This window comes from Balaenoptera acutorostrata, chromosome 13 (assembly GCF_949987535.1).
Source record: "Balaenoptera acutorostrata chromosome 13, mBalAcu1.1, whole genome shotgun sequence".
Taxonomy (NCBI): Eukaryota; Metazoa; Chordata; class Mammalia; order Artiodactyla; family Balaenopteridae; genus Balaenoptera; species Balaenoptera acutorostrata.
This window is the reverse complement of record NC_080076.1, coordinates 28,015,052-28,028,163: the sequence shown is the minus strand read 5'-3', so window position 1 is coordinate 28,028,163 and position 13,112 is coordinate 28,015,052. Positions and strand designations below refer to the sequence as shown.

General features: G+C 52.0%; 1 protein-coding gene across 2 annotated transcripts in view; it reads right to left on the bottom strand.

Annotated features, from left to right (window-relative positions):
- The window catches only part of LOXHD1 (lipoxygenase homology PLAT domains 1), a 227,425-nt gene that overhangs the window by 66,337 nt on the left and 147,976 nt on the right, over positions 1-13,112 (bottom strand). For both annotated transcript variants that reach the window (XM_057526953.1, XM_007197197.2), the window contains exons 25-29: positions 12,211-12,375; positions 10,973-11,154; positions 6,637-6,753; positions 5,750-5,912; positions 1,927-2,081 (exon numbers count right to left, since the gene is read on the bottom strand). In XM_057526953.1, coding sequence (XP_057382936.1) covers positions 1,927-2,081; positions 5,750-5,912; positions 6,637-6,753; positions 10,973-11,154; positions 12,211-12,375 — 782 coding nt within the window. The remainder of the gene's footprint in view (positions 1-1,926; positions 2,082-5,749; positions 5,913-6,636; positions 6,754-10,972; positions 11,155-12,210; positions 12,376-13,112) is intronic.

The window sequence follows — 13,112 nt, the reverse complement described above, 5'->3', positions numbered from 1 at the left end:
ATCTAAATACAGAGGAGAATGGATTGCATCACCTTCATTTATACCTTCATTCATTTATTCACTCAAAAAATATTTATGCACCTACTCTGCTAGGCCCTGTGGATTTAGCCACGAACGAGCGACCTATCATCCATATGGTGCACACTGCTGTCTGGTGGTGCATTGTCCAGGCACTGTGATGAGCTACAGGAAAGGTGGGCTCTCCCAGGCCTCAACAACAGCCAGCACTAACAAGGAGCTAACTTCATGCCAGGCATGGTTCTAGGCACTGCACATGTTTTAATTCAGTGAACTTATTTTATGGTGGAGGAAACTGAGGCACAGAGATGTTAGGGAAGTTGCCCAGGATCACACAGCTAGTCAGTGTCAGAGACGGGAGCTGAACACATGTGATCTGGCCTCAGCCGCAGGTCTGGGCACGCCTGCGCCGCATGGCATGGCCATGTGCCAGAGCAGCATATGTGAGTCGGCCTGATAATAACGTCCCTACTTCAGAGTCAGGCACACCACATGAGTCACTTGACCTCTTTGTTATTCTATTTTTCCAAAATGAATAGTCCTCCTATTAGCTACCTTATACGTGTGGCAAACAACTATATTTTGTGTGTGTGTTATAAATTTTTTCTCCCTGATACAAACTGCTCTTCTATCTCTTGTCCAGTTTTTCAGTTCAGGGGTCTAAGTAGCTATTCCCGTTCCAGAAGCAGTAAACCAAAGCTACAGGTAATGGGTTCATATTTGGATGATAGAGCAAAGGCAGCCCTGGGGCCTGACTCCTCCCAGACCTCGAGGTCAGGCTGGGGCTCCTTCCAGGGGGCCTGGCTCCTGGGGTTACCCACCAGCTGCAGACCTGCTTAGTGGCACCTGCTTTCCTTGGCCCAGAGCTACTTTCCTCCTCACCAAGTAGCGAATGTTTCAGCACTAAAGGTCATGCCCGGCTGGGGGTCAGGCTTAAGGAGACCCCTGATAAACGCCCACTGGTTGATGCAGGAATCTCCCCAGGCACTCGGCCATGGGGAGGGCCGCAGACTCAGGAGCCAATCACCTTGCTCTCATCCCCACAGCTGTAGCCTGGTCTGGGGGGGTTCGGCAGATTTTGGTGAACGGAGGGGGAGGAGAGGCTGAGGAGCAGTGAAGGGGGAAGGCGGCAGGGGCACAGGAGAGGGGAGCTGTGGTGGGGAGAGGGAGGCCAAGCTGGTGGGAAGGCAAGTTTGGTCGGATATCTTCTTTTTTGTAAAACCACTGTTAGGTCAGAGCTGGCAGGGCCTTGGACACCATCCAGTGGTGTGGTTTTCAAGCCTCTTCTGTAGCCACAGAGCCCCTTGCTTAATAGAGGGCTCGCTTGGCACTCCAACAGATAGGCCGGGTCAGAGTGGACCCGTGCGGGAGGAGTGGGTGCCTGTCTGCTGCCCTACCCTTCTGTGGCTCCCGTGGGCCTCGGTGCTCAGTGCCCAGGACTCTGCACAACACAGTGTAGCTGATTCACATCAGCCTCCTTATTTCACAGATGAGGAAACTGAGGCCAGAGATGCTCAGCCATGTAAGGAGTGGATGGCGGGCCTCCAGACCCCTAGTTCAAGCTGCTGTCCGGGCAACACCGCCACTCTGCAGGCGCTCACCACTCCACGCTCATGACCCACTGCGGTGAGCTGGATTCTTTGAAGACAACCCAGTTCCTTACAGCCAGCAACCTGGGGCTCAAATGGCCTCTTGCTTGCTCAAGCCCCACCCCTACTCCACATGCAGGACCCTGCGTAGGCTGAGAGAAGGGGAGCAGACTCCGTGGGGGGCAAATGCCCACATAAGGGTGCATGACATCCCGCAAAGTTCCAAGACAAGAAGAGCTGGCCCCTTTCAGCCCCACCCCCCATAATGATAGCAGGACAGGGAGGGGACAGGCGGGGTAACTCGGCGGGCTCCGCCTACCGTTCCTCTCTCGAATTTGTTGGTGCGGTTCTCTGACTTGCCGAGGTACCGCTCTCCCGTGTCCCCGAGGTCTCCATAGACAGTGATGTAGACCTTGGCGTCCGTCCCTGCCCCGGGAACATTTCCTGTGAAGATCTGCACCGAGTACAGCACAACTGGGTGGGCAGTCGGACAGACAAAGGGAAGAAAGGGATGGCATTGTTTAGGTTTGGGGGAACTGGATTTGTAGGCGGTATTCAGCTTGTGGCCCAGGACTCCAGGAGAAGTCAGTGTCCTCCTTTTGTCTGTTCCCTTACGCACATTCTGCTACAGGTTGGAGTGGATTCACCAGTGGGAAGTTTACCTCTAAGAGACCCAAGGGATGGAGACTTTTCCAGCCCCCTCAAACCATCCACCCCTCCAACTGCTTACAGCTTCCGGGAGAAAGACTCAGGAAACTGCCTGACACACATGCACACCCTGGTCACTAAATCTATCTACCGTGACACACTGACAGTAAGGTGCCTTCCCATGTGAGGGTGACCGGCATCAATGCCAGATCCTTCTAAATGGTTTATGGAAAAAATCAAATATTTTTGAAAGAATAGCTTCCCCTCAGTGTCTTTCATATTTTCCTTTACTCTTCCACCAGCCTGCCCCCAGCACTCCAGGGAAACCCCCCTCACCAAAGCCGCAGTCACTGCTACCCACTCCTTTATCTCCTATGGCCTTTGGAAAGGGCTCAATAAATACTGGTGTGACAGTTATTAAAAAGTATTCAGGAAAATGAAACTAAACACCGTCTTGTTTTTGTTTTGCTGCTATACACTCATCAGGGAGGAACAAAGTAGCCCCTTTCCCAATCCCCACCCCAGGAGGGAAAGGCAAGTCTTTGCTTTGAGGAAGACTGAGCATTCTTTGTCTCCTCTCCGTATTCCTTTATCCTAGGAGCTTTGGAGTTTCAGGCCAGGGAAGAGGGGACTTAGCTGGATTATCCCCAAGGGGAAGGAGGAAAGTTGTGGCTTTGAGGTGAAGGCGGAAATGGTCCAACTGGGAAGAAGGTCAGTTTCCCCAGCCTGGGAGCAGGTGAGGGTTCGAGAGTCCCTATGGGTGGTAGAAAATCCTCACCTGCACAAAGGGACCCAATAAGGAGACAGCTGCCTGGCTTATCTGGGGACTTGAAGCAAGGAGGCCTCCAGGCTGATGAGAGGGTCTTTTGGGTTTCCCTGGTGGTGCAGTGGTTAAGAATCCACCTGCCAATGCAGGGGACACGGGTTTGAGCCCTGGTCCGGGAAGATCCCACACGCCACGGAGCAACTAAGCCCATGAGCCACAACTACTGAGCCTGCAATCTAGAGCCTGTGCTCTAGAGCCTGCGAGCCACAACTACTGAAACCCACGCGCCTAGAGCCCATGCTCCGCAACAAAGACAAGCCACCGCAATGAGAAGCCTGTGCACCGCAATGCGAAGCCCGGGCACCGCAATGAAGAGTAGCCCTCGCTCGCCACAACTAGAGAAAGCCCAACCGTGGCAACAAAGACCCAAGGCAGCCAAAAATAAATAAATAAATAAATTTATTAAAAAAAAAAGAGAGAGAGAGGGTCTTTTGACAAAGCCAGGGTCCATGCAGAAGCATTGCTGGCCATCCAGAGAGATGAAACCTGTGTGTCGGCGGGGAGCAACTAGCAGCAGTGTCACCAAGTGGCAGGAGACCACAGGTGTAGGTTCTTCCCACCTGGACTAAGGGCCAGGCCCCTGATGTGAGCCTCAGGATTTTTATAAGACCCTAGAAAAGGGGACGCCCCCTCCCTGCAGTGACTGAGATGGACTTTCTTACCAACCCTTGCAAGTGGGCTCAGAACCACACGTGATTAAATGTCGGAGAGTAAGGTGATGTGAGCTGCTCTTACCTGTTGGTATGAAACACGCTCACGCCCACAACACGGTTCCTCTTATTATCCTCATTTTCCCTTGGATTCCACAGCATTATTCTTTCCTGCTCTTCTTCTGCCTCTCTGGCTGCTCCCTGAGCAGCTTTATAGGTTCCTGATCGTCTGCCTACCCCTCGGATGCCCACGTCTCCCAGGTCAGTCCACTTCCCGCAGCTCTCACCCTGCATGCTCCGGGTGTTGACTTCTGTGAGTACCCCGAGGCTGCATCTCCAGCCCAGTTCCCTCCTGTGCTCTGGACCCACACCCCCACGTCCCCCTTGACTAGACCACAGAGCACAAACTCACATCCAATCCTGAACTCCGCCCCTTCCCTACGTCCCCTTTCCCATCCTCCCTTCTCTGCCGCCCCACCCAGCACTCTGCTGGCTAAACCTCCTTGGGGCACTGGGAGAACTGCTCTCAGAGGCCTGTCCCCTCAAGGACAGGAGGCAGCCCCGCCGCCTTGCTCGGCTCAGCTCAGAATCTGGCCAGCATTTCACGTGTGCATTAAAAGAATCCTCTCGTGTTGAAAAAAGTCAACATCACCCACGCCTGTCTGGCTAATACTGACATGAGGTAACATTAGGAATCTTGCCACAGTTTAGACACGACAGTCGACTGTCCCCACCCCCCTCATTTTCTCTCCCCATACATCTGCTGGCTGTGCATTCAGCCCTACTTCACACCTGGGCGGGACCTCTTCTAGGAGCCCTTGTCCCAGAGTGGGGTGCTGTGTCCCCAGGGCTGTGATTAAATGGCCTTCCTGCCCCTTTCTCCCCACCCCCGACCCCCCACCACTCTCTCCAGTCCTTTGGGAATTAGGAAAACCGATTCAGCTTCTGGGTGCTGAGCAATGCGGTCATGCAGTCAAATCCTGCTATTTCTGGATCCTCCTCCCTCCCTGTCCCACCAAGGCCACACAGCTCTCCGTGGAAAGATGTTTCCCTAGAAACACCACCCAGCACAGAGTGGGTTTGTGGCATGTTATTAATACAGAACAGCCAAGTGTGCCGCTGGGCCAGCTTTCCTGGGCATCCTCTGGGATCCAAGTAGAAAAGGGAATTATCCGCCAGATTCAATAACAAAGCAAATTTGGAGAAAGGGATATGGGTAGGGAAAGGCATGTTATTGAGGCAACACTTGTTTTTATCTCTTAAGCAAATGGCAACTCAGACTAAAGGAAATGTGAGAGCTATAGCAGAGGCTCAGCTGAGGCTGAGGGCTGAGCCTGGAGCAATACCACCCGGCAAGAGAAGGGAGAACGGCACTCAGGGGCCAGCCAGAGAGGTAAGAAGAGAACCAGAAAATGGTAGTTCAAAAGCCAAGGATTGAGAGCAAGAAGTGTGTGGTCAGGCTGGGGCAAATCAGGCAGAGAAAACCTCATCAATGAGAACAAGCAAACTGGCACATACAGAAAAGAAACCCATGACCTTGGACACTGAAGCTGCACCCAGCCCCTGAGAACAAACACACCACAGCTCCAGTTCTGTACAAAGCCAGGATGCTATTGGATTCATACTCAGTTGGGACAGCTGGATCCAGCAAGAGCAGAGAGGACCAAGCCCTGCAGATTAGTAGCCAAATTAACTAAGCAAGGGAGAGAACAAGGACCAGCAGAGTCCAGGCACAGGAGAGCACATATTTGGATGATCACACTGTCAGACCAGGAAAGGATTTGAGCACAAACCTCGGAGTGAGATAGCTGAGACTTTGAAGAATAACCCTGCCATTTATTAGCTGAGTGAACTTCGGCAGGTTATGTAACCTCTGTGAGCCTCAGTTGCCCTCTCTATGGAGTGAAGATAATTATAGACTCTACCTCCTGGGTGCAAAGGCTCCGCCCAGCACAGGGCAGGTGCCCTACAAGGGAGGGCTCTGCTGACAGTGATGAGGGTGATCACACCACACTTACTGTCCAGCGGCTCTTCCACTTCCTTGTAGACTTGCCTTAAAGACCCATCTTTCATGTATTTCTCAGTGAAGATATCATAAGGGACCAGTTCTCGAATGGTCTTCTTGTCGTCCTCTGAGGTGGCAAGCCATCGATCACAAGGGAAGGTCAAGGTCTCTGTGCCCTGGGGTGAGGAGGAAGGAGGAAACTGAGCCCCTAATGTGGAAACTGCCAGCTTCAGTCATTCATGTCAACACTCATGGGGACCAACCAAGGACAAGGGTGATGGAGCCCCACTGATAATACAAAAGCCACAGAGGAGCCCCCCCAGCCTGCCCCAATTCCAGCAGATCCAGTCTTACTTAAAGCACTCTCCACACCATGTCAGGGGTAGGCTCTTGAAGGTGGAGTTCCCTGAGCCACTTAAAAATAGATATCTGAACCCCATCCCAGAGACTCAGACTCAGCAGGCAAGGGGAGGAAGCTCTGTTTTTTTTAAACTGCTCCCAGCTCCCAGCTCATACCACAGCCATGACTGACAGCTGCTTCCTAGGTTTAGAATTTCGTGGTTTTGGAATGTTTTCCAAGTTGGTTAGGTGGGTTTCTTTCTCTGAGTTGACCTTGAGTTGCAGGAAGGGCACACTTGGTCACTCACTGGTAGTATGGCTTTGAGGGTGGGGAGCAGAGACATGGTTGCCCAGACCCTCCTTCTTGACCCATAAACCAGGTTCTAAAAGATTCTGCCTTGGACCTGAGTTAGTTCCTGCACTCGGAGTGAACTGGCTGAATTTTCCTTAGATGATTTTATCTCAACTTAAACAGGCTACAGTTTCTTATAAAGAATCTGTCTTTAATCTCTTCTGAAAAGGGACAAAAGAAACAGCAGGACAGATCAGTCAGAAACTCACATCTTTATCTGGGAGGAGCCTGCGGATGTCCACGTGGGAGCAGTGCCAACCAGGATTCATGCCCGTATTATCATGGCCAATCCGAATTTTTTCAATGATTTCTCCCACGTCTTCTAACTTTGGATAGGAGAAAATATACCAGATGTTGGCTGAAAGGTCCTGGAAAGTACAACTTCAGCAAAACCCTGCCTCCCCAGGGCATCCACCCTTGAGTCCCTTTGAACTTCCTGGGGTCACTTTTTCCCAGTATGTCCCTGCTGTCCAGTCAAGCCAGCCCCCGCCCTCCCCTACATATGCCGTGCTCATACGTCCCTTCTTCCCCCCAAGCTTAACATCAGCCTAGACTTAGAACTCAGTTCAATCAAGCTCTGGGAGGCTCTCCCCCCTTTTCATGGTGGAGCCCAGCCCCTTGTCTTCTATTACTTATTGTTCTAGCAGTGGCTTAAGAACTGACTGGGGGGTATCAGAAGGTGAGTTCTAGTTCTGCCCATGCCCTCTCTTGCCACCCTTACCTTCTCCTTGGCCCCCAAGAGCCCCCTTCATCTCCAGCCACTCCTCTTCTATATCCCTCAAATTCCAGTCCCTCAAACTCTACATTCTCTCATCACAGGGCCTTTGCACATGCTCTCCCTGCCCCTTCCCTTTTCTCTTCTTTACCTAAACCAGTGTTTGTTCAACCTCATCATTCAGGTCTCACCTCAAGGATCACTTCTTCAGGGAACCCCCTTGACCACCTTAAGAAAGTCAAATCTCTTCATGATAGGGTCTGACAGCACCCTATAACCACCCATCACGGCAGTTCTCAGTTAGAAGTTTGCATTTACCTGTGTGATAAAGAAGGTGTTATACCTTCTTCTCTACAACTGAAAGCCACAAGGGCAGGTATCACATCTGTTTTGCTCATCACTGCACCCCCAAAGCCCAGAACCTAGGTTCTCAATAACTATTGGCTGGAAGGATGAAAGAATGAGTGTTTCCTCATTTGAAAAATGGGTGTGACAAAGTCATCTGGGTTCTCTCACATGCAGTGCTGAACCTTAACCACCAAGGTATGTATGAACGTCCCCTTGAATGAAAAAGCTGATTACGTGCGTGCCACAGTGAGTCCCTGAAATTCAGGAGCTGTGATCTCTTGTCTCTCCTGCCTGGAGCCTATGGGCATAAGGTGCAAGGGAGGAACTCAGCCAGGAGTGACTGATCCCCAGTTTCTTCCCTCGGAGCCCTTTAAGGAAGCAGGGAGGCGGCCAGACACAAGGCAAGGCAGCCGCTCAGCTGGCACCTGCCTCCCCGGCTCTCTCTCTGCCAGGCTGCCCTCCATCATCCTACCAGGTCCCACTCCAGGGCCTCTCCCAGTTCTCATGTGTCATATTCTCTTCTGAAATGGTGCTGTATGTATCAGTTCACACCCTGCCTCATCCCTATGGGGAATCTGGGCAATCACAGCTGGGTATAAACAAGGGAGTTGGGGTAAAGGGAAAAGAGGGTAGGGAAATACGGTAATACCCAGGTGCCCTGGCTCATGGTTGGTCCATGGAATTCATGCCTTTTGCTTTGACAGTTGGAGGTTAAAGAGGGTGTGCAGACTTGAGTTTCCTGGCAGCAACTGTGCAAAGCTACCTGCCTGGCCTGCTGCATCAAGGTCTCAGCGCTACAAGGAGACGGCTCCAGGATGGATGAGAGCTCCCGATGAGTGAATGGCATCTGAATGAGTGATTGAGTCATTCATCAAATGCAAAGCCTCTATAACCCTAGACAGATGTGACCTGGGAATGAATTAGAACAGCTCCCACCACTGCATACCCTCCGCACCCACCCACCCACAGTCAGCAGCCATGGGGAGGCCCATCAGCACTGCTTGAGAAACCTCCCCCTATTCCCACCCCACCTCCATCCTTCCCAGTTGCAGCCCTACGAGCTTTGTGATCTAGACAAGGCACTTGACCTTCCAGGCCTCAACTGCCTCATCTATCAAATAGGAAGATTGCTCAGCTGAAGGCAGAGTCATGGGCAGAGAAACCCTTCGAGGTCACTCCTACATCTAACATTGCAGACGTGCTTCTTTTTGTCAGTGATTCTCTCCTTCCAGGTGACCAATATGGCGCCACATTGCTGGAGACGCCCTGAGTTAACAAGATGCTATAACTGTCATCGCTTCTGCTGCCCTGCAGCTCCGCTCCAGCTCCCCGCTGGCCAGCTCACCCATGCTTCATCAGAGAAGTGGTGTCCCCCACGAGTCCCCGGGCTTTCTGAATCATTAAACAGAGACCAGTGATTTCACAGGGCCTTATCCTTACACAACAGGAGAAACAGGAAGCTACGGGTGAGATCATGGCTCACAGAATCTGCACTCAAGGACACTGAGCTGCCAGGCAGCTGGCAAATGGAATAATTTGCCAGCCTAACTCTTGGAATGGTGATGAGGATTAAATGAGTTGACACACACCAAGTGCTGAGAACAAGGTTGGCACATGGGAAGTGCTCAGTAAATATTAGCTATTGTCATTTTTTTCCCAGCCGATCCGTGTGTCTGAGGACGAGGCCACAGAGAGAGGATGGGGCTTGCTCATGAGTTAGAGGCTGAGCAGAACCAGAACCCAGGGTCATGCGCTCGCAACCCAGTGCTCCACCCCTTATCTGAAGATCAACTGGAAAAGAGAAATGGAGAGACAGGGACACAGAGCAATCTCATTTGTTTCTAAGCTCTCATACACCCAGCTCCCAGATAGATTTGAAAAGAAAAAAGTAATAAGATAGCAACAAATTGCTGGCAAATTATAGCTGCCCATTAGGCGGACTTCATTGATAAAACTGCCCGGAAGCCATGCTGAGGTGTAATCACGGCTCGGGCCCCTGACGGCATCAGGCTTGGATGACGCACACGCCATGACATCTCGGGTGGGTGAGGTGTTGCTCTGTGTGCACAGATGAATCACCCTTGAATTTTCCTTGTTAAAAAACTCCACCAAGGTGGCAAACTTCCCACAAGTGCTGACTGCTCCCAGAGAAGGTGGGGAGGGGAAAGGCAGTCCCCCGGGGCAGACACAGCCCGAGGAAGAAGGAAGGGGCTCTGGACTTTGTTTCCCACCAGAAAATAAGGGGCACATCTCCAAAGGTCCCCACTACCTGGAGAGCCCAGGCTCCCCAGGCTCCCATCTCTCGTCCTTCAGAGTCATCCCTTTTAAGTCCATCTCGTCCTCTACCCAAGTCACGTCACTCTCCTCCTATCCCCTCCGGCCAAACCTCAAACCACTTGCTGTGTTTACTTCCACCTCTGGCCATGATGTTCCCCTTGCTAGGAATGCCTTCCCTCCTTGTTCCCGCTTATGTCCACTTTCAGGTCCAACTCAAAACCACCACTTCCAGGGAGCCCTCTCCCGTCTCTGAACTCCTGTAGCATGCTCAGCCAGCCCCACTGTTTGCCCTCATCACCATGGACTAGTCTACTACAGCGGCTAAGAGCACATATTCTGAGCCAGTCCTCCTGGCTTTGAATCCTGCTTCCACTATGCCTTGGTTGTGTGATTTCATGTAAGCTACTAAACTCTCTGTGCCTCAGTTTCCCCATATTTAAGCAGGGATAATTAAAGCACAGAGTTGCTATGAGGGTTAAGTGAGCTAATATGGGTAAAGCCCTATGACGGTGCCTTCTTACCCCCAGGATCAGTTACTATGATGATCGCCAGACTCTCTCATTAGCCTCGTGCGAGATCTGGAGTTCCTCAGCTGGACTGCAAGCCCCTTGCAGGCATAGTCCGGGTCCTCTTCTTCCCTTGTCTCTCCCACCCCACCTGGCATGCAGTGGAGTGCCCAGGGAGGCACGGGACTGAGTGCAGAGAGTACCAAGGTGTGGATGTGGTGACATACATCCATAGTAAGCGTCGAACAACTCTCAGGCCAGAGTTGAGGGGGAACCGAGGAATATACGGATGCTCTTTTGTATATGAGAGGATTGGCCATAGCTTAGCAGATGAACGGGAGACAATTATATGACGAGAAAGTCTGGAAGCCGGCTCTCTCCACGGGTCTCTGTTGTTGGTAGCACTGGAGATGGCCCCAATGGAACTGGAATTGTGCTTCTAGCTCCCTAAGCCCTATCCACTCATGATCACCTTTGATTCAGACACTGGTCCTGGAAGGGCAGGTTCACTGTCCTCCTGGTTACTCAGATGTACTGAGGCTCAGAGAGGTTGGATGAACTGCCTATCTCCCTCACTCACAGCAGTGCATCAGAGGGAAGGCACATGTCAGACTCTGGACAAAGGGCTCCTTCTCCTTGTCTTCTGGCCCATGCTGCCCCCAGTCCTGGTTCCCCCGGCAGCCTGCCAGACCCAGGTACCTCCACTATGAAGCGGGAGGCGGACTTCCTCTCAAAGAACAGCTTCTGCTCCCTCTTGTTGGTGCATAGGTACTTCTGCTGGGTGCACACGGCATCGCAGCCATAGATGATGATGAAGATGTTGGCATCTGTCCCAGCGGCAAAGACATCACTGGTGTAGAGGGTGATCTCGTAAGGGACAACTAAGGGTGGGGGACAGCGGGCAAAGTCGGAGGGGAGGTGAAAACAGGACACAGGCAGGTCAAGTTCTTCACTAGCACCACCACCCCAGATGGTCCTTTCACTGGGAGCTGCTACCCAGGGACCTGAACCTTCACATGGTTGCCTAGCAACCACAGGGTGAGGGGTGGGGGTGTTTTGTCATGCCTAGTGCCCACAGAAAGCTCCTGTCACCTCAGACCAGGGTCTCCGTGCCTCTCCCATCACAGAGCTAGTACAACAGATTGGCTGAAAGCACAGGCTCTATCCTGACTATCTGTGTGACCCGGACGAGTCACCTACAAGCCTTGGTTTCCTCATTTGTAAAGTGTCCTCAGTGGGGTCCTTGGCTCTAGACACTCTATACACAGGAGCATTATGTTTCAGGGGACAACAGCCAATTGGATCAGCCAGTCTACAGTGGTGAGAGTCCTTTCTCTTCTCTTCCCACCCCTTGCTACTCATCCACTGGCTCCAACTGGCCTGCCCCCCAACCCCTCCGCACAGACTTTCTGATGATGATAGAGGAAGGGAAGTGTCAAAACTTCACCTAGTTGTTCCACTTCCTCCTTTCCTTTAGCTGGTAAAGGAATTACATTTACCTTCTTTTAAAGTTCTTTTTCCCCCCAATCAGGATAAAAATCTTATAATGGTGATTTCTTTGGTGTGTTAATGACTGGAGTGAGGATTGGCGAAGGGGTTGATAATGATCCTTCACTGTTAGACCTTTATCTTTTCTTCCTTTTGGGTCTTACAACTATTCTACCTTATTATCTCTATTTTGTAGACAAGAGAACTGAACTCCAGAGAAGTCAGGCTCTCTACCTGTTGTCACCAGCTAGTTTGGGGTACAGTGTGGAATACATCCCATATTTCCTTTCCCTGGGTCCAGGGCTCTGTCCACAGCCAGCACAGGGCCCGGGGAATTGCCAAGGTGCGCCTGGCCAAGGGTCAACACTGGATGATGGACTGGGACTGAGTTGGGGTGGTGAGCGATGGGGTGCAGGAGGAGGCCCAGCCTTGCTGTGCACGGTTCCTACATGGTGTATACAGCCTTGTCTGAAGGTCCGCGTGGAAGAGGTCCCTGACGGTGGCACCATCGTCTTCATTCTTGGCCAACCAGCGGCCACAGGGGAATGTCATGCACCTTCCAAGGGATGGGGCGTCCACCTCTACCCAGTCTACAAACCAGCCTGGAGCCTTGCCTGGAGGGAAGGAGACACAGAACTCATCAAGGACCTCCACACAGATGGTTTCCTGGGAACAGCTTCAGGGACTCCAAACATCCTTCCCTACTCGACGGCTGGTGCTTATAGCTCCACCGTGAACATGCCATCCCTTTTGCTTATAGCGTTACTGAACTGATTCCCCTGCACCCAGCTGAAGCTGGATCACACTCCAGGCTGCTGTCCGTGAAATTAGCAAGAGCAAAGGAGCATGGGGAGGAGATGACAGGAGGCAGAGAGTCTGAGGGGAGGGAAGCAAGGACACTGTCCAAGGTGGAAGGTGCTCCAAAGAGGGAGCCCAGAGATGCCAGAGAGAGCCTGTGTTAACGAGGACTCCGTAGTTTCACCCAGTGACGGGGCGAAACGCTGGGGTCCCTGGCCTCGGTTTGTGATGCATGAAGGCAAGGGAAACTAGTGAAGGATCGATGCTCCTCCCTGGGAAAATGAGTGCTCAGGTTTAAAGAAAGAAATGGAAGCCAGGCAGAGACCCTGTCCCTCAGTCCCAGAGGGAAGGAGGAAGGCCTCCTTCCTCAGGCTTAGAAGATATGGTTTGAAGACCAAGAAAATGAGTCTGCTTTACTGAGAGAGAACAAACTTGGGCACAGCTTTTGTCTGGCTGCAGTGTCAGTGGGTTCTGGGAAGAACTGGCTCCATCAGTGGTCCTCAAAGTAGAGCCCCCAGACTAGCAGCCTCAGCATTACCAGTGAGAAACATAA